At 41.0% G+C, this 19635-nt stretch overlaps 1 protein-coding gene across 1 annotated transcript in view; it reads left to right on the top strand.

Annotated features, from left to right (window-relative positions):
• Positions 1 to 4533: 4533 nt before the first annotated feature.
• Positions 4534 to 19635, top strand: part of adgrv1 (adhesion G protein-coupled receptor V1) — a 101610-nt gene continuing 86508 nt past the window's right edge. Inside the window, exons 1-17 of the mRNA XM_035659206.1 lie at positions 4534 to 4719; positions 5427 to 5576; positions 8220 to 8315; positions 9849 to 9953; positions 10242 to 10355; positions 10654 to 10884; positions 11029 to 11366; positions 11557 to 11827; positions 13202 to 13528; positions 14058 to 14234; positions 14657 to 14880; positions 16571 to 16697; positions 16853 to 17038; positions 17253 to 17433; positions 17991 to 18154; positions 18244 to 18367; positions 18499 to 18759. Coding sequence (XP_035515099.1) covers positions 4534 to 4719; positions 5427 to 5576; positions 8220 to 8315; positions 9849 to 9953; positions 10242 to 10355; positions 10654 to 10884; positions 11029 to 11366; positions 11557 to 11827; positions 13202 to 13528; positions 14058 to 14234; positions 14657 to 14880; positions 16571 to 16697; positions 16853 to 17038; positions 17253 to 17433; positions 17991 to 18154; positions 18244 to 18367; positions 18499 to 18759 — 3262 coding nt within the window. The remainder of the gene's footprint in view (positions 4720 to 5426; positions 5577 to 8219; positions 8316 to 9848; positions 9954 to 10241; positions 10356 to 10653; positions 10885 to 11028; positions 11367 to 11556; positions 11828 to 13201; positions 13529 to 14057; positions 14235 to 14656; positions 14881 to 16570; positions 16698 to 16852; positions 17039 to 17252; positions 17434 to 17990; positions 18155 to 18243; positions 18368 to 18498; positions 18760 to 19635) is intronic.

Genomic DNA, 19635 nt, shown 5'->3' with positions numbered 1-19635 from the left:
AGAGAGAGAGAGAGAGAGACTAACTTCCAGATATAACCACAAGCTCTTCACCAAGGGCGTCTCAGGACCAGGGAAGCCTCAGGGCAGGGATGCCTCATGGGAAAGCCCTTGATTAAAACTCTACAGACTGTTATCCCACACACCCTCTACCAAAAAGGAAGTAAGAGTATTGCTATCCTCTCTTAAAGCTTCCAATATGGAGTATTCTTAGCTAAATAACTAGGGGAAAGGCAAAGTCCTTGACTGTGATTATAGAGGCTGTTACTTTACTTTCAGAAGCTCACAGTGAGCTAAAGTGGCAAAAAGGGATGACAGGTTCTGTTCTTAATGAGACAGAATGGAGGCAAATGTTTTAGTTAACAATGAGAAATTCTCACTGTCGAACATGAAAAACGTATTATGTATACTCATGTCAAAAGCCTGATCACCTGAGTAACCACAGGCTGCACATGACACGTTCTATACGTCGAATCCTGCAGTGTCACGCTTACTACCATCCTCTCACTGTGAAGTCTTGAAGGCTAGCAGTTAATAATTGATGGTAAAGATTACGACACAGAGGCCACTGTCAGGAGAAACCCTAGAGGCATCAGTGCCGAGCACTGACCCCAGGAGCAGCCCTGCAACCAGACACCTCCTCAGCACCTCTAACAGGGATATCCAATAGATCTGTGAGTGAGTGAGTGAGCGAATGTGTGTGTTTGTGGTGTGTGTCTGCAGGGGATCTGATGTAATAGTTTTGGGAATCAGGCTCCTAACACCAGTAGGCTGTTTTAAGAAGGGCTGACAGTTGACAGGGTCAAACCACCAGTGACCAGCTCTGATGTTATCACTGTGACTGGTCATGGGGCTTGTCACGTTTAAGCCTGCCGAGAATGCTCTCTGGTGATGAGCAATCCATTGCAGAGAGACAGGAAAGGAGTTTGTCTCCAAGAAGAAGGAAGAGGCAAGATGTGTGATCAGAAGATAGAAGGGAGTGAGTGATTACAAGTGTATACTGAAGGGATACTCTATATATAGTATATGTGTGTTTGTGTGTACATTTGAATGTGCGCATGTGAGTGTTGCCTATGCATCGTTACCTCTAGCTTTGATTGGAGCTAAGCTGGTGAAACAAGTGGATTCAGTGACACTCCTGTTGTAGCTCAATGCCCAGCGCTAAGAAACTTTCCTGGCAAGCACAAAGCCTGATTGTGCAAGAGGACCATAATTCTAAATTACTCTGCATTTTGAAAAGAAGAAAGAAGTTAGCTGAAAGTATTATTTACTGGACAAAAATGGTTATGCTGAAAGCAGGTTCAAGTTCAAGGTTTAACAAGATAATAATCCGATTTACGGGAAACAACAACTTGAGGAATTGTTTGGGAACAGTGATTCAGGATTGTTCCAGGCCAAAGGTGCAAATTCATTTGAACCTGATGACTTATTAAAATACATGCCATTGTGTTGTTGTGGATAAATTCAATGATGTACATATTTAGCCAGTACTATATAAAGTAGGTAATACATATTTATTAAACACTCTCACTATGTGTGTTTCAGAAGATAAAGTAATGCAATATAAAAGAATAGTCAGCTGACTGAGGTCAGAGTCACAGAATAAGTTAATAAAAGCAATTTGATCAGCATTGGATGTTCAGAATGTGAAGCTTCTTTAGTTGTGGTGTTGTCTGTGGCTTGTTGGAGCGCCAGGTCCCAGAAACCTGGCTCCAGCCATCATTTTCTGTTCCTTGGCCCAGGATATCTGTGATGGACAGTGTGTTTTCATGCATTTCAGAGCTCTCCAGTGTCCTGGCCTGTCACCCAGCTATCTGAACATTGAGACCTTGCATTTTGGATGCATATGCTGATTGTGCCAACTCTTGCATCCATGTATGCAAACATGTGTGTGTGTGCGTGTACACACATGCAACTGTGTCTCTGTGCACCTCTCTACATGGACTCTGACTCCCAGCCTTATCAATGTCAGAGGTCTGCGCCAGGCACTCCATGCCGCCTTTTGCTGTGACAGACAGATCCTTGGTCCCCCTGTAGCCCCCGGGGTCAGGGTTGGCACAATGCATGATGCCAGCACAAAAACTGCGCTGCCGCTTATAAAACAGACCTGTGCCATCCACACAGCATCTTCTTTGTATTAGGCCCTTTGAAGGAAGTGCGGCTTCTGGGTCAGTGGATGCAAAAGGGATCACCCTTCTGTTTTGGAGTAGGGGGTTAGTAGGTTAGAGGGTTGGATGCTTGCTACCATCCATCTTAAATATTGCAGTCTAAGTAATCTTAGGCAATCATTTGGAAGTGAGGTTTTGAGGCACAAAGATTTACTGAAGAAATGGTGTGTGGGAAGTCCAACCTTTTGTTCTGAAAACCAATTGCAGACATGACATAGAGAGTCTAAGATTAAATGAAAAAGGTTTTATTCTATATAATAAAATTATGATGATTTTTAGCTAACTTTGCAAGCTGAGGTTAAAGAAGTATTGCCATGAGCAAAACAGACATTTGGTGTCTTAACCTTGCAGTATAACTCAATTAGGCAGGCTAGTGTATATACACTCAGCAGGTGTCCAGATGCATTGAAATTCCACACATCCTCAGGCGCACTATTACCTACCAGTGTATCCCAGACTGGTGTAGACCTATACTGTGTAAGGCAGTTCCAGTGAGATGGTGCAAGTGAGAGAGTTTATAGCTTTTCCTTCAAGCTCTTGGTCAGTGGTGCAGGAAGTTCACAACCCCAGGAGAGAGAGCAGGCCGAATAACAGGATTTATTCAGTCCCCGGCCCCTCTTTGTCCAGCAACACACTCACCTTCCCCCTTAGTCTCACCCTCTGTTCCCCACTGTCCAGCCCTGCTACCCACCGGCTCTAAATCCTTTTTTGATGGATTTCCCAGCATTCCCTCCACTGCTGGCATGTGTGTGATACATGCACACACACACACACACACACAAACACACGTACGCACGCACACACGTGCCCCTTGACATAAACTCCATCAAACTCTCACACATATGCTCTCTCGGTTTCACACATACCCATAACATCTGTATCAATTGATTCTGACTGTATCTGTCAGCCAATAACTTCTAATGCTGATACAGTGTCTTGTTCCCCTCTCCAAGCTGACAAACTGATTGATGGATGGTTGCTATTTAAACACTGGCCAATACTGAGAATAACTCAGATTGATATAACAGTAATGGAACATATGAAAAATGGGATATTTTCAATGTCCAACTTTCCTAAACGATTTCTGCTTATAAAAAAAAGAACCAAACAGCATGACTTCATCCACCGTAGCTGCTGATGTTCTATTTCAACCTTGTAATTAAGAGCAAATATTTTTTTTAAAGACCTTACGTGTTCATACTGTTGGCAAGGCTGTGTGGTGCAGATTATGAATGGGATGGGTAAAAAGCAGCAGGGAGGGGAAAGACAGGACAGAGTAGCCACAATTTAGCTTAAAGCTGGCTCCACCCCACTTGTCATGCTGTGTTGTTTTGTTGTGTTAACCATGACAACTGTCTGAGTGGCTCTATCCAGCTTAAGGATTATTCTGGGTGAGAGAGCTGAGCAGGAGAGGACAGGGGGAGAGGAGAGAAAAAGCAGATGACAGATGAGGAAACAAGACAAGAGGCAATGAGAAGAGAGGCAGAGGGGTGTAGAACAGACAAACTGAGTATTGAGGATGATTGGAGTAAGCAGGAGAGCAGAAAGGATAATTAGAGAGAGGGAGAGGAAATTGTTGTCAGTGCAAAATTGTAGCTTTGTGATGAATTAGTGAAACTACCTTAAGTGATCACATTTATTCTTGCATGACATATTAAATGCATGTGCTCTTAAGAATAAACTCAACAACAACTGCTTTAACAGTTATGACAACATGAGGACAACAGCCGCTGGAATTGTGGAATAATGTTGTGAATCATTTAGACCACAATGACCAGCAAGCCTGCCAGTCAGCCCGACTGCACATTTTCAAAAGCTAGGCCTTCTGAACATTCGGCCCCTCTATAATGCAATATTAGTTTTAATCTATACTGACTGACTTTTCAAATATATCTGACATAAAAATAAAATAAATCAATAAATCAGTTGTTTTTTTACTACTATTATTAGTGTAGAGAATATAGGACATCATCTATGAAATTTTAAAAAGTATACCCAAGTGAATATTTTAATCATAGTAGACATAAATAAAGACAAAAAAAGTTTGCAGCTATGTTTATCTTTGTTAATATGTCTGTGATGTTTTTTGTCTTCCTGTTGTCTTCATCTCTGCTTTGACTTTGAAATTTCTGCATCCTATATCTTTACTCGTTCATGTTCATACACATCTCATACAGATTCTCTAAAACACAAAATCTGGAGTGTGTTTATATATGCACTAAATTAACTTACCTTCCACTTTCTCTTGCTTTCTTAATTTGTAAAACTTGAATTATGTCCATGTAGGCCTCTGCTTTATTTAAATAGGTGTATGATTTATTATGTCTGCATCTTTTTTTCATTTAATTTCCTCCATATTTTTGTAGGAATGCTCCCTGTCCTACTGCTAGCTGGGTTGATTCTGGCTCTGTCCATCCCTGGCACTACGTCTGAGTCAGCCACGCTGCGGTTCCTGGGGCAGACTGACTTTGTTGTGAACGAGAGCAGCACAGCTGTGGTCCGGCTAGTCGTGGAGAGAGTGGGAGACCCGGTCAATGTGACGGCTTTGGTGCTGGTAAGACAAGGAACAAGCTCATCATTGATGACACCTTGTGTGTCCATACTCATCAACCTGTCAAATCATTCTGTTTGTAACTGCCTTGCTGTGTATCTAAGCTGTCACCCCGTTGCCAGTCAAAGAAAGAATCAGTTACTTTTTTATCTATGGTAGACAGTGGCCACTGTGCAGACTCGGTGTGTCTGCAGAAACTGTCTGCTGGAAATCAAAGAATGGGTTTTGGTTTTACGTCCTTCACATGGAGGCTAGTGTCAGCTGCTCACAGCTGGTGTATTGTAAGGCGAGCTGGCTGTGCAGCAGAGTGTGGTTTGGGGGTTTCCTATGTTTCTTGATATCTTTACCATATTTCTTCTTACATGCAGTGTTATACCTGGGCTTGTTTATTAGATAATGAAATACTGTGTAATATTAGGCTTTACTTCCATGAAACTAATGGGCATAGACAGAACCACATTAAACCTATAGGACCAGTAGAAAGGAAGAAAAGAGACAGGGGCAAAATATCTGCTTATGTAGCAAGCTGAAACAGGTATTAAGCCCAGGGCATTCTATTGGCTCAGTTGTCTAAGGCTCAAAATACCTGCTGCGTCCTGGGTTCAAACCCATATTTGATCGATTGTGCCACATTGTCTCCATCTCTCTTGTGCCTTTCCTGTTTCTTAAAGGGTGAGTTATACAATTTTATGTTTGCTTGTTTCATCCAGCTAGAGGGAGTCGACACAGGGGACTTTGAAGGTATTAATGCTGCAGCCTTCCTGCTGTCCAGTGAGTCAAATAAGACCATCTTCATTGCTGTGAAAGATGACGACTTGCCTGAAGCCGATGAGACATTTACCTTCAGCCTTACACTACAGGTAAATACCCATTGTTTGTCAGGAGGTTTGTGTGAGTGTGTGTGCTAACATTCCCTTTGCAGTTTTGTGTTGCATTTATGTGCTAAATGTCTGTTTCTGGACTGATGATGACTGCCTTTCCTCTTCCTCCCTCACTTACTTCTCTCTCCCCTCTGGAGCTCCAAGCTTCCCTTCCACAAAGTCCCACTGTTCTAATTCTGCCCCTGACCGTCTTTAACCCTAACCCCAGCTATGAAGCAATAGAGAGTGGGGGCGGCAGTCACCGTAAGCTTGGGAGGCTCTGCAGTACAGGGTCTTTGATGTGTCTGTTCTATAGGACTTTTTCAGGGCTGGCCTGGGTGGGGCCAAATGTTGTGTGCGTCTCTGAGGTTCCCCACTAAAAGACACCTTTGTGAAAAGAAACTAACTTTGACAGCCACAGCCTCACCACACAGTAGATTAAAGTGATTCTCTCATTCACTGTCTCCATTGACTTTGATGGGCATGTCCATTCCGTGGATTTCATTTCTGTATATGTTGTGTGTTCACCATTGCAATTGACACACTATTACAGATAAAAACTCAGTCTGTTACAATGAATGGATGGATGGATTCACAACCAAGTACATTAAAATCTTTTCATGCATTTTGAGACTTTTTTCTGACACCAACAAACGCACCATATAATCAGAAGGTGCTACGTGGTAATTTATTCTAGTCCCTTTACTGTAAGATAGAAAATAAAATATACAGATGGCTTGCAATTATTGCTTTTGCAGCATGTTATTGTGCTTTTGCTATTGTGCACATGCTTTGAAAATTATTTTTAATCGGTATACATTGTAAATCTTTGTCAAAGGAATTACCATCACAGCCCAGGATGCCTGACACCTAGAGACTATCTCCATGGTTTCATGTAGCCTTAAGCTGTCAAGTTTGATTGATGAGCTAGGGGGGCCTGGTCTTGCTGTCTGCCTGTCTCATCCTTCTCTGGAAGACCTAAGACAAAGGTCATTGTAAAACACTGATTGTCAGCTATGTACATTTACCAAACAGCAACAACTCTGAACAGAGGTTGAACTGTCAACAAGAGCAGCTTTCTTCACAACAATTTAAATTTGATGCTGCATTTTTGTGACATCTGGTTAAAATCCAGTAGCACAAGCCCATATTTAGCCTGCTACTAGGGTGAAAGACCAGATGAGGCCCACTTAGCCCTTCTGTTTACACTACAGCACAGACAAAGCTTTGGCCAAATGCTACCCTATCAGCTTACTAAAGGACTGTCTGGAGGATGAATGTGCAATACAAAGGGGTGTCATAGAACAAACACAAGTATGAAATAAAGGGTTAATCAGGGTACATTTATCATTTCTGACAGCTAAATCTGCAAAATATGCTTCCGTAGTATTACAATAATTTTGTTTGAAGGTAGTATGACAAAACAAGACTTGTTATATTGAAATAGCGTATGACTGTTGTTGACCAGAGCAGGTGCAGCCTTCCAGGGCTGTGCAAGAACAGAAGGTAGAAATGCACAGCGTGTTGTAACATATTAGAATTGGGGGATGCAGGGTTTATGTAGTGCTGCATGCGTATAACAAAGCTGGATTTTAAGTAGACAATTTGTGCATGAATCGCTATATATTTTAGTATGTTTATGTAGCTGGCCACACGAGAGTGTGTGCGCATGTGTGTAAGCAGCTTCCTGGCTCGGCCAGTGTCTTGGCTTTGTGAAAGCGTGTGGATTCTGTGTCTGTGAGTTGACCGCTACAAGAGCTCAGCAGCGGAAAGAAAGCTGGGAAAAGCCCTATTTGAATAGAGCAATGAATGCAAGAGGCCTAAGCACTTCTTTGTTTTTCATTTTCTTCTTTGCTTGCTCTTACCTTAACATGCATGCATACAGTGGTTTTGTTAAGGACTTTCAATTGGAATGTGTTTGGCTGAGAAAGATGTAAAACATTTTAAAGTTGTTTTTGGGGGAGAACATTGTGTTTCTGTTAAACATCATGTCAAGAGTCTCATAGTCATTTTCCAGAAAGCCTGCACATATGCTAATTAGCTAGTGTCCAGATGTTTGTATGTTACAAAGAGAGTTTGGAAGTTTTGGTGAAAGCCTGTGCACTTGAGCTCAAACAAGGTGGTTGTCGGCACAGTTGCTCCATAAGATGCTTGTGAAAACATTGGTAAGCTCACTAATGGAAACCTTGGAAAGTTACACCAAATAACAAGGCTGTGGTCTTTCTCTTTAATAGGGTTTAGAAAAAGGAAAAGCCTCCATGCACAGATCATAGGTTAGGGTTCTTTCTGTAAGGTTAAAAACACACAGCGCAAGCCTCATGAAGTCACTATGTGATTTAAAGTACACTGAGATTTTATGTTTGTCAGGTCTTAGTGCCGAATCACAGAACACAGCAAGTCCTGAAAAGATATCCTGCTGTCAACCTAACCAAATCAACCAGACTGAGACCAGTACTTCCTGTCTTTGTGCCTTCTCAACAGGGAATCTCAGTGGGAGCACAGAAATTAAGTGAAGATAGTGGATAAAAAAGGTGTTCTGGTTTTTTTCAGGAGCACAAGTGTTGGGGGAAGGTTAAGATGTGTTATATATACTGTATGTTTGGCCTAATGTTTTTCATCATTTCAATTCTCCCCGCTTTCCAGAGTTCCTCTAATGGCGTGACAGTCGGAACACCTAACAAGGCAACCATCACCATCCTGTCCAATGACAATGCCTTTGGAATAATTGCCTTCAACTCAGTAAGAAAGCCTTGTCACCATTGCTTACAGTTCAGTGAGCAAGCTTTGCAGTTACTATTCTAGTTGTGAACACATTTTAAGTGCCAAAACAGCAGTAGCTTTGATCAATCTGTAACATTTATTTGTACAAATAATTCATTGTTAATCCTACTAGTACAGGAAGAGCCTCAGGAATCAAAGTCTTTGGAATTTTTCCTTAAATCAAAACATTGTTTTTTCCAAGGGCAAGCAAAACTGTTCTCTTGGACTCTTTGTTGACACTTTATTAGGTTATTTTAAAGGGCATAAGAGATGCTGAATGAATTGTCCATTACTGAAACCTGGTCCTACTAACAATTCAATCTATTAATCATGCTCAGGTCATTTACCCAGCTTGTGCCACACTGCCTCAGATTTGTGCCTGTGGTCACCAACATTGTAAAACTGAGTTGGCGGCACCGAACGGCACTTGCATCATGAGCATGCACTTCTATTTGTCACCAGTTTGATAATAATTGAACCACTGATGTTAGTAAGTAGTAGTAGAAAGTAAAGGGTTGTGGCTGGAGTAATTTGGACCCACTGCTGTAGAGAAGGGTTCAATCATGCCAGTATTGTGGTTGTGGGAGAAGTGACCACCTAGTGGTTGTGGGTTTCCAGGGGCAATTAAAACCACAACACTCCCTGGATCCACTTATCAGTGGGAGTTTCTAGCGTTTCCATGGTAGCTGTGGTATATTGGGAACTGTTTGCCCTACCACCCCCAGATGGTCTCAAATGCTGGGTAATGATTTGGCTTGCTTAGACTCAATAAAGGCCTCCTGGCCTTGGTAGATGTGTTTATGTTAGAGTACTGAATTAATTCCTGAATAGCATTTCTTTGCTTTATTTTCTTCTTCTTTGTTTGCATTCTCCTGAATTTCTTTGGTTATGGCAAATTGAACTTGAATTATGTAGAAAAATAGAAGGGGATTTAATTTCCAGATCTTGAGACCTCAATAAGGACTTCCAAATACAGAGGAATCGAATGTGATTAATACTCCATGTTAACATGGAATATCGTTTTTAATTACTGAAACAGAATACAATGTCCAGTTTTGTGTAACTTGGACTACTTTATCCCCGCTCCGATCACTTTCCTTTGTATCTGTCTCTCTTTCAATTTAATTTAACCTTATTACTTAATTAGCATGACCTTTTATTAGAGGCCCTGTTGCCAAAGTAGTATACACAATATAAATATGTAAACACATTGAGATTACAAATTATTCATACACTATTATATGTAATAATCAGTATCTGTCTAATAAATCTAAGGGTAAGGATCTGTCTTTGTTTTGTCAGAAAATATATAGTCAGCTCACTTGTACTCCTTGTTCAGGACCCATTTAAACTAAATTTTACTTTGGTTTTTGGTTATTGCAATCTTTCAAATATAACTTTTGCTTTGTTTCATAATTTAATTTATCAGAATTGGGAATAAGAAGCAATGTATTGAATTAAACTGATTGGGGTTTTATTTCTGTTTTTGTTGTCTCACCCTTTTCATCTCAGACTGAAGAGATCGTAGTCGATGAGCCAAGAAGAAGGAACTATTATGTGCCTTTCACCCTTATTAGAGAAAAGGGAACATACGGGACTGTGACCGTGAACTTTGAGGTGAGAGGGCACTGCACATAAAACCAACACATCTTTATAGTATTTAAGTAGGACTGACAGTGTTATTTATATGTTTCTGATAAATGGGCTTGGTTTTAGCTTGTTGAGGATGCTACAGTGAGTTTATCCCACTGGATAAACATAACTCTTTGAATCCAAGAGTTAATTTCATGTAATTCCATAGTAGGAAAATGTATTACTCATTATTTATTTGCAGCATATTAATGTTAAATGAAAATCCAAATAGATTGCATGAGCATGCCGATTTGTTTGACTCCTCTTGTTAAGATCTCTGGAGGTCCCAACCCTGCCAGTGAAGACCTCAGTCCAGACAGAGGGAACATCACCATTCCTGTTGGACAGGCTGTAGTGCACTTTAGTATCCTCATCCTGGATGACCAGGTATTGAACGAACTCCTCATTTGAAGCTAATCGACACAAGCTAATCCATATGTATGTGACATGTAGTCATATACTGTATATTGATTAGCACATATGTATACATCTGTCCCTCCATCTGTCCATCCATCATCGTTTTTGACATTGTTAGTTTGTAAAATGTATTATGGGATTTAAAAAGAATATCCAGATTTGCCATTTTTCTTCAAACACAGGTTCAAAGTTAAGTTACAGATTTTTGAAACAGCTGCATAAAATGTACAGCTATATTTGAATGTTTTTCCTTCTCTTTGTTTGTCAGATCCCAGAGGATGATGAGGTGTTTTCAGTCAGGCTAACGGGTGTGGCAGGTGGAGCCCTCCTTAGACCAAACTCCAGCAGTGTCCAGCTGAGAATCCGTCGTAATGACAGCCCACTGCGGTTCTCCCACGCTATCATGGCAGTACCAGAGTCCGCTGGAGTCATTTCCCTCAATGTGACCCGTGGTCGGTTGACTGAGGATGGGCCACTCGTTGGCTCTGTTGACACCGAGGTACCTTTCTCTCAATACAGTTATTTGTTTACCTAGACTTTTGACCGTTAAAGAATAGGGCACAACCACTTTAATGATATATATATAGTGTATACAGAATATAGTACAATTTTGTATAAACCATCTGGACTATACTGTCTTTAGGTCTCTGTAGATTACATGGTGGTGAGCGGTGAAGGACTGGGCAGCGCCACACCAGCTGTGGATTTCCTCGACCTACAGCCAGTCAGAACAGTTACATTCCCTCCATTTGTCTATAAGACCAGCCTGCTGTTCAAAATCCGTGACGATGATGTGCCAGAAATCGCAGAATCCTTCCATCTGGTCTTCCTGGAGGAGACCATCAAAGGAGATGCTGTACTAGTATCACCAAATGCTGTGCTAGTGACCATCGAGCCCAATGATAAGCCTCATGGTGTCCTCTCAATCAGCAGCAGCGCAGTCATTCAGCCAATCACCATCAATGAAGACCTGACACAGAGGTAGATAACTTATGAATACTGGCATGACATATGTATTTTATCCAATTGAATGGGTACTGTAACATATGTACATGTTTTTATGTGCTGTATATACTGTCTACAGTGCAAAGGCATCATAATAAAGATAAAAACATCCTAGATTGTTGTGTCTTTAACCATCTTTTGTTTGTTCTTCTACTGTTTTCCAAAGATTTGAAGGCATCATTATTGTAAGAAATGGAGGCAGCTATGGTGCTGTGTCGGCCAACTGGTCCATCAGTAGAAACTCCACTGACCCCTCCCCAGTGTCAGATGATTTGATGCCTGCGGTGGGGACAGTGAGATTTTCTGCCGGTCAGGTGACAGCTGTGATTCCAATAAACATTGTGGCAGATGATCTACCTGAAGAAGCAGAGGCCTTTCTTCTCAAGCTGCTGCCTAGTACTGTAACTGGAAATGCAGAGGTCGATGAACCCATGGAGGTCAGTCTAGAGAACATATATGTGTTGCTAAAATGGGTTTGTAACACAGAGAGACAATAGAGGAGGGAGGTTGCACTTGTTAGGGAACATATCCTCCAGATGTTGTGCATGTGTTATGCATGTGTGAGTGTTTGTGTGTGACCTACTGTAAAGTACAGTGGCAAACTTGGCACATTTGCAAAAAGTCGACCCCTTAGTGTGTCACTTTGCACTGTGGGTGTTCCCTTAATGTGGCTGAATCAAAACAAAGCGGAAACAGCAGGCACACTCTGTGTGTGTGGGTGAAGTGGTGATAGGTTTTTTATAGCTTCCATCTTTGTCCAAGCCTCTTGGCCATGTGTGAAAGCAGTGGGCAGATCTAAGTCCTGTTTATGTTGAAGGGATAAGATGAGACGCATACAAAGTCACATCAGTCACACCACATACAAACACACACCAGAACACCATCTCTGATTGTGAGGTTATAGGGTCTGTTTGCCATATGTGCAGAAAAGCTCGAAAGAAATTCCTTTAAGATTTCATAAATTACTTTAACAGTAAAACAAGTAGGACAAAAGTGTTAATTGTCATTAATGTTGCAAATGATATATCACACACATTACACTGAACTGTAAATCAGCTATTGTGAGCATGTCAGGCAACGCATCCAACAAGTGTAGGTTTCAGGGAATGAATGAGCCTCAGTTAAAACGCTCATGAAAACTACTCTAGCAGCCTTAGCAGAGTTAATTAAAGAGGATGCTTCTCTAAAGTTAGCTCAGGGCTCTGTTTTACTACTTTCAGTCTCACTTGTTTTCTTCCGTCTCTCTGTTCCTCACCTCTCCTTTCTTCTTCTTATGACCCAAGATACAGCCTTAGCAACACAAAAACAGGATACACACAAAATCCTCCAAAATAATTGATGGTAAATCCATCTTCACTGCAATTATCTCCTAACATCCTAAAGATCAGTCACCTTCCACGTCACAGCACATAACCCAGAGGAGCTCCCTTATAGGCAGTGCAGCTAAGACCTATGTGTCAAACTTCCCATTCCATTTCGAGGCAAAGTGTAGAAAACTAATTGTACTAAATTTAAATATAAACATATATGGTAATCATTAGTTGGAACCCAAGCATTAATTTGATTAATGGATGCTTTAACCCTAACGCTATATGTCGCAATAAGTAAATGACAAGGTTATAGTGAATCAGCATAACTATAAACGTTCCCAGTCCACAACTAAATTTTGTGTTTCCTGCAAGATACAGAGAATGTGTTTTGGACCTTTTCCTCATCAGTCAAAATGCAACTTACGCCTACTTCTGCTTTCACTTGCTGATTTGTTCATTTATTCCTACTCTTCATCTGTTCTTCCTCCACTCCTCCCCCAGATTGTGTTCTACATCCAGGACAGTGATGATGTCTATGGGCTTTTTCGGTTTGACCCAGCAAAAAACCAAAGCATCCAGAGCCAACCTGAGGGCCGTTTCCTGTCGCTAAATTTCCTTCGAGACGGTGGTACACTAGGTGATGTGACTATGACCCTCACCGCTCTCTACATTCCTGCAGGCCCAATAGACCCAGCACTGGCCCGTGACCAGGTTCTGAATGTTACCAGGTCCATTAATGTGGTGTTTTCCCGTAAGCGGATGGTACATATCATACTGCCAATAAGGAATGATGCCTTTCTGCAGAATGGAGCTCATTTCTTAATACAGGTAACAAGGCTGGAAACAAGTTACACATAAGCAACACGTGTGGATGAAATATGTTTTATTTGTTTCTTTACACTTTTTTTCCTAAGTTGTAATTCAGGAAACGTTTGGCTTGCGTGTCCAAAAATGTGCTCTTTCTGTTTGTGTTTGCTCTTCTGGCTAAATCAGTGCCATCCAAAGTTTAAGTACCTCATTTGCATGTGTGAATGGTTTGACACTGGCACTCAAATCTGGCATATTGCTATGGGATTTGCCCAACTGTCCAAACTAACAACACCACCTAGCTCCCAAAGAAAAGGCTTCTTCACATTCTGTACAACCATAATCATGTCGTACACTTTCAGTCAAACCCTTTAACACGTACATGCACAAACATAAAAGGAGTGAATGGAGCACCAGATGGTGAAGACAGAACTGTATCTTGGATGAATCTGTTAATATAGTGTTTTATTTTTTAAACATAAACATATATGCCCTTGTTACCCTGTTTGAGCCTTCTATTTTATTGAGTTGTTGCTTCTGTTTTCCCTAGCTAAATACACTGGAGCTGGTTGATATCAACGTTCCAATTCCTTCAAACAGCCCAAGGTTTGGGGGACCTCTAAACCTGACCTTGACTGTCACGCCTGACATTGCAAATGGGGAAATTGGCTTCACGAGTAACACCACAGTGGTGGTTTATGAACCAGAGGACAGCAATACCAGCACAGTAAGATATGACTTCTGTTTTTAGCAGTAGTGCACAAGAATAGTATTAGTGCTGTGATGCTTGTCTCTATTAACTTCAGACTATCATTTCAGTATCATGCAATATATATATATATATATATACTGTAATTTGTATTAACGTAATTTTGTGAAAGTAAGTGTAAAATTTAATTATTGTTGGTGATCTCAGTTTGAATCAAAACTGAGATTGTTATTATATGCTCTATAAAGTGCTAAATTAACCACCACTGTAAAAGAAAAAGAGAGGTTTCCTTTTTTCCACTGTAGCTGAGTGAGTCTCTAATCACTGACTTTACAGCCACCGTGCTGCTAGTCAGAAAACTCCAGTTGTTCTTGCAGATTGTGAGGTTGTATAATACAGTGTGTATGGAAAGTTAATTCTAATAATGTTTGCTACTGCAGGTAAGCCTCCCTCTGCGGCGTGATGGGACAGACGGTCGGGCTGAAGTGTTCTGGAGTCTTAAGCCAATTGGAGCCAATAGTTTGGATATAACTGCGAAAGACCTGCAGCCTCTAAGTGGCTCTGTGGTCTTCCTTTCCGGGCAGAGTGATGCTTCCATCAACTTCACTATCATGGCTGACAATATCCCCGAAGTCAACGAGACCTTACTGCTCACTCTGGATAGGTAGGGATATTAAACCTTGGGAAAAGTTACAGTTGACCAATATAATAACTGTTCAATTTTGTTCATTATCATCGAGGCATATTAGACCATCTGTTCTGCTCATGAGTGTAATTGTAATACAATCATTTTGGGGGGTTTAGAGTGTGAAGCTGATATTGTGTAATGTTTTAGAGCCAGCTTATGCAACGAGTGAGTCCAGTGGGATTGGAAAGGCTGAGTGGGTGCTATTGCATCTCATCCCTCCTTTGGTTTTTTGGAGATGTGTGTGTTTGTGGTAGTGGTTTCTGTGTTGATTCATCTGGTAGTCTATATTCTGATGAGAATGGCAGCTTTCTCCCTCCCACTCCTCCCCTGCAGGGTGGAGACTGCACGCTTTATAGTGTACTTCGGGTAAGTGGAGAGTGGAATGAACCTGGGCCTTTTGTGTGGTGTGAATCAGGACTTTGTTTTTCAGAGAAGGGCCTACTTCAGAATTTCTGGGGTCTTTGGTTGATGTGGGGATGAGAGGGACTGGGGTGAGGTTGGGGATTCAGTGATGGTGTGAAAAAAGTTAGCCCAAAGGAGAGTGGTTGTTGGGAGTAAATAGAGAATCTTCTTTATGTGTTTCACTCTAATTTAACCAGGCTTGATTGTGAACCCTTTTAAAGATGTCAGTGTTTATATGCATGCAGCGCCTTGGCTGTGACTGTTTGTTTGGAGTGCTTCAGTCTGTCATGTCTTTGTCTCTAATTTATCCGTTATGTGATGCTTACTTGGCTCCAGTTTTCTCAACATACACACACATACATACACCCCTGTGGAGCAATAAAGACGCAGGCATAGCGTTGATTGACATTGTTATTAAAAGTGGTTTAAACAGCAGGAGCTCACCATATGGAGCCAGTAATGAATTAGCATCACACAATACAAGGAATGCAGTTTAGATTAAAGTTGAGCTGTTGTATCACTTAATGTTTCAGAAGTTCAAAACACACAACAAAAGAAAAAGTCCAAGAAACGTCTATGTCAGAGTTTTCATGTGCTGCCCAGTGTGGGTGTGTACTGTGGTGTTCATCTGCCTCGTATACTTACACCAAAAGCAGTTCCACAATGTTTTATTAGGGAGGGCATAATGACTTTGGTGTGTTTCAGTAGTGGTCACTTGCTACTATGATCTAATACTCTTTATGTACGTATTTGTGTATTGAATTACTGAGTGATTTATTTTTGTGTCTGGTCATTTATATGACTCATCCCCCATGGAATTATTCAATCTCATTAAGTAACAAACCAAACATTCACATAAACCAAACACATAACCCACCACCATCACAGCACAATATATCAACATCATCCAAACATAGACATAAACCAGCCACTGTATATTTGATCCAGTTCACACATAGAATAGAGTCTGAGGAACTTATCTATCTATTCTCTTCTTGTCCCATGCTTTAGAAAGATATTCCAAAATGCAAAAAATCCCAAAAGCTCCATTCTCAATACCCATCAAATCTAAATCAGGAACATTAACTTTTTTAAACAGTATTTGTCATAAGTCATGATATAAAGGACAGTTTACTTCACCTCATTTAGTTCACAATCTTCACAGATTCATCTTCAGTCACACCTCTGTATCATCCCCTTTCAATATGTAGTAGCAATATGCCACATCTTATCTGTGCACTGTATTTGTGTGTATGTGTCCCAGGAGTAATGTTAAGAATCAGATCCTGAAAGCTGGCTTCACCAGTAGAGAGATTGTCATCATGGAAAACGATGACCCTGGGGGAGTCTTTGAGTTCTCCCCATCCTCCAGAGGTCCCTGGTTCATCAATGTAAGTCTTGCTTGAAACTGCAACTTAAATAAGATTTTTCTTAATTTGTCTATCTAACCAGCTACAAACAACGTGAAGTTTTTAACTCCACATATTGTTCTTTTGTCTGTTGTCTCCGGTTCTGGTCACATGACATAAACTTAAAACGTACTTAGGAAGGTGAAGCTGTGGAGCTACACGTGGTCAGAGCCCAGGGACTGCTGCTGAAACAGCTGGTGCGATATGCTGTAATGCCTTCAGGCAACAATGAATTCTATGGCGCCACAGGCATCCTGGAGTTTAAACCAGGGGAGAGGGAGGTGGTGGTAGCACTGGTGGCAAGGCCTGATGGGGTGCCTGAGGTAAGAACATGGTCAATCCAATGCTGTACTTTCAAGTTTATATAACAACTATTTAATTCAATAAGTCATCTCAGTCTGATAGTGGTAGATTTCTGTTTAAACTCATAAAACAAGTTTTCCAATAGGCTTAAATAGTCAAAATAATGCTTTCAACCTGTATTTTCTCCATGAAAACAGTGTGTGTGTTTTTTTGTACGTATGTGTGTGTGTACAGCTGGACGAGACTTTCTCTGTGGTACTTAGTAGCCACAGCACTCCACCCAGTCGCCTAGGCAACCACAGGGAGGTCAACATCACAGTGAGGAAAAACGACGACCCCTTTGGCGTCATTGAGTTCATCCAATCAGGACTGTCGGTGGCCATCAATGAGAGCAAAGGGGACAAGATGCACTGGGGTACTTTAAAGTAGTAGTCCTTTAGATAATAGTAATACTTTTCCATGTCAAGTGGTATCCCATTAAATATGGACCTAATTGGGGTGAATCACAGAAAATGTGTCTGCATGTAGGATGACCTGGATTAATTTATTTGTTTTTAATGAGTTTTTGTGCTAGCTAATTAAAACATAAACAGCTTTATGTGTGTCATGTTTGTAGAATGCATAATAATGTGTTAATTCAAATAAACAAGTTCTTTGGTCAACTTGTAGAGCAGGAAGTTTAGACTTTACACAGTGAGGATGCAGCCCAATGTGAAATAGGGCCCCTGAAAAGGAAGAAGCAAAAAGCTTCTCTCAGTCTCTAGTCAATGTATCACCAGCTCTTACAGGCATATATAGGACTTATTTAACTAAAAGCTTAGCCGTGAGCCAGAAAAATGCATTATTATTGTGTTCTATACCAAAATTATAGCCTTGACTAGAGGCTTGTCAAGATAAAAAAAGAGTTAATGAGTTTAGGGAATGTTTCAGTATCTAAATAGAGCCTCTCTGTCTATTCTGATTGTCCTTCAGCGGTGTACCCTGTAGTGAGGAACAGGGGTCACTTTGGAGAAGTGTCAGTGTCCTGGGTCTTGGAGCCAGCCTTGTCTGGAGATGTCAGCCCCCTTGAGGGAAATATCACCTTCAAGGAAGGGGAGTACATCAAAAATCTCACTCTCTTCTCTGTACCTGATGAGGTAAAATGATAAGCTAAACTCACAAACACACACAGTCCAAATTTGAGTTACATTTCCTTGTTTAAAATTTAATTAATTTTTTATTTAAGATCCCAGAGGGCATGGAGAATTTCACCATCACAGTGTTAAATGCTACAGGTGGTGCAAGACTGGGAAACATACTCAATGCCAATTTACAGATTAATAAGAATGATGACCCCATTTACTTTTCTGGTAAGGATACTGCTCTGCATACTGTTTATCAAAAGACTGTAATAGTATATTAATTTATTATAGCTACAGTCATTCACTCCTTTCTCTGGCCACCTCCCTGGCTCTCCTCCTACATCTCGCCCTCTCCTCAGAACCTGTGGTCGTGCGGCTTCGGGAAGGGGCCGTGGCCAACTTCACTGTCCTGAGGGCAGGGCGGGCAGACTTTGTTGCCACGGTAATGTACCGCATAGAGTATGGCGAGGCATCTCCAGGTGACCTCAAGATGCTGAGTAATGACACGCTGCTGGTGTATGACGTGGGTAAATGGATGAAGAACATCTCTGTGGCTGTGGAAGACGACAACATACCGGAGACTGATGAACCCTTTTTCATTGTTCTCTACAATGCTACTGGTGAGTTCTGGGCTTCCTTTTAAACAAGTGGTTAGCACAGGGTTGTACTTTATATTATCACTGCTTATGTCAGGTAATATAGTGGATGTCTCATATCTTCATATATGTTGGTCCTTTGAGATAATGAAAATAATATAATTTGCATTCCATTTTGAGGATTAAAACAGCTGAAAGTCATTTGCTTTTCTCATTTCTCAGTGTGTTTTATAGCAGAGGAACCAGACAATCACACCTCATTTTAAAATAACATTAGTCCCTTCTCCCCTGTTTATCCTCTCTTGTCTTTATTCCAGTTGTATATGAACAGAGAGGAGTAGCTGGGTTGTTTAGCATTGTCTGCGGTAACACTGAAAGCTCTCCTAATCCCAGTATTGTGTGTCAGGGATGGGAATGAAAGACCAGTGGGCCCCAACAGGACCTTAATTACCAGACTCCAGACTTTCTAAGACACAAAGACTGGCCACTCCACTGGCCTCTCTCTGTTTACTGATTGACATGGAGTAGAGTCGAGTAAGGGGTAGCCTCTAGTTTATGCCAGGGGATTGTCCTTTATAGTGGTTGTGTTAAAAGTCAATAACCCTCATGTTAGAAGTCAATCAAACTACTACTGTGACCTTGATTCTCTTTACCTTACCTATTTAATAATTTGCAGATTTGCATACTTGTGCATTAAAAAATATAATGGTTGTGGTTTATTGAGGGTCTGTCCTTGGCTCTGTTCACTTTAACTCCTTTGCTGAGAGACGCCTTTTTTTAATGAATAAGAAGCCCTTTCCTCCTGGGCTTGGTTGCCATAGTTATGGTGTGCTATGTTAATGAGACAGCCTCCCCATATTGCACAAAATTTAGCATTACAATAATCTATCTATCTATCTA

Source organism: Morone saxatilis, unplaced genomic scaffold (genome assembly GCF_004916995.1).
Source record: "Morone saxatilis isolate NCDOM2014 unplaced genomic scaffold, NCSU_SB_2.0 Contig16, whole genome shotgun sequence".
Classification (NCBI taxonomy): Eukaryota; Metazoa; Chordata; class Actinopteri; family Moronidae; genus Morone; species Morone saxatilis.
This window is presented reverse-complemented; position numbering and strand designations above follow the sequence as displayed.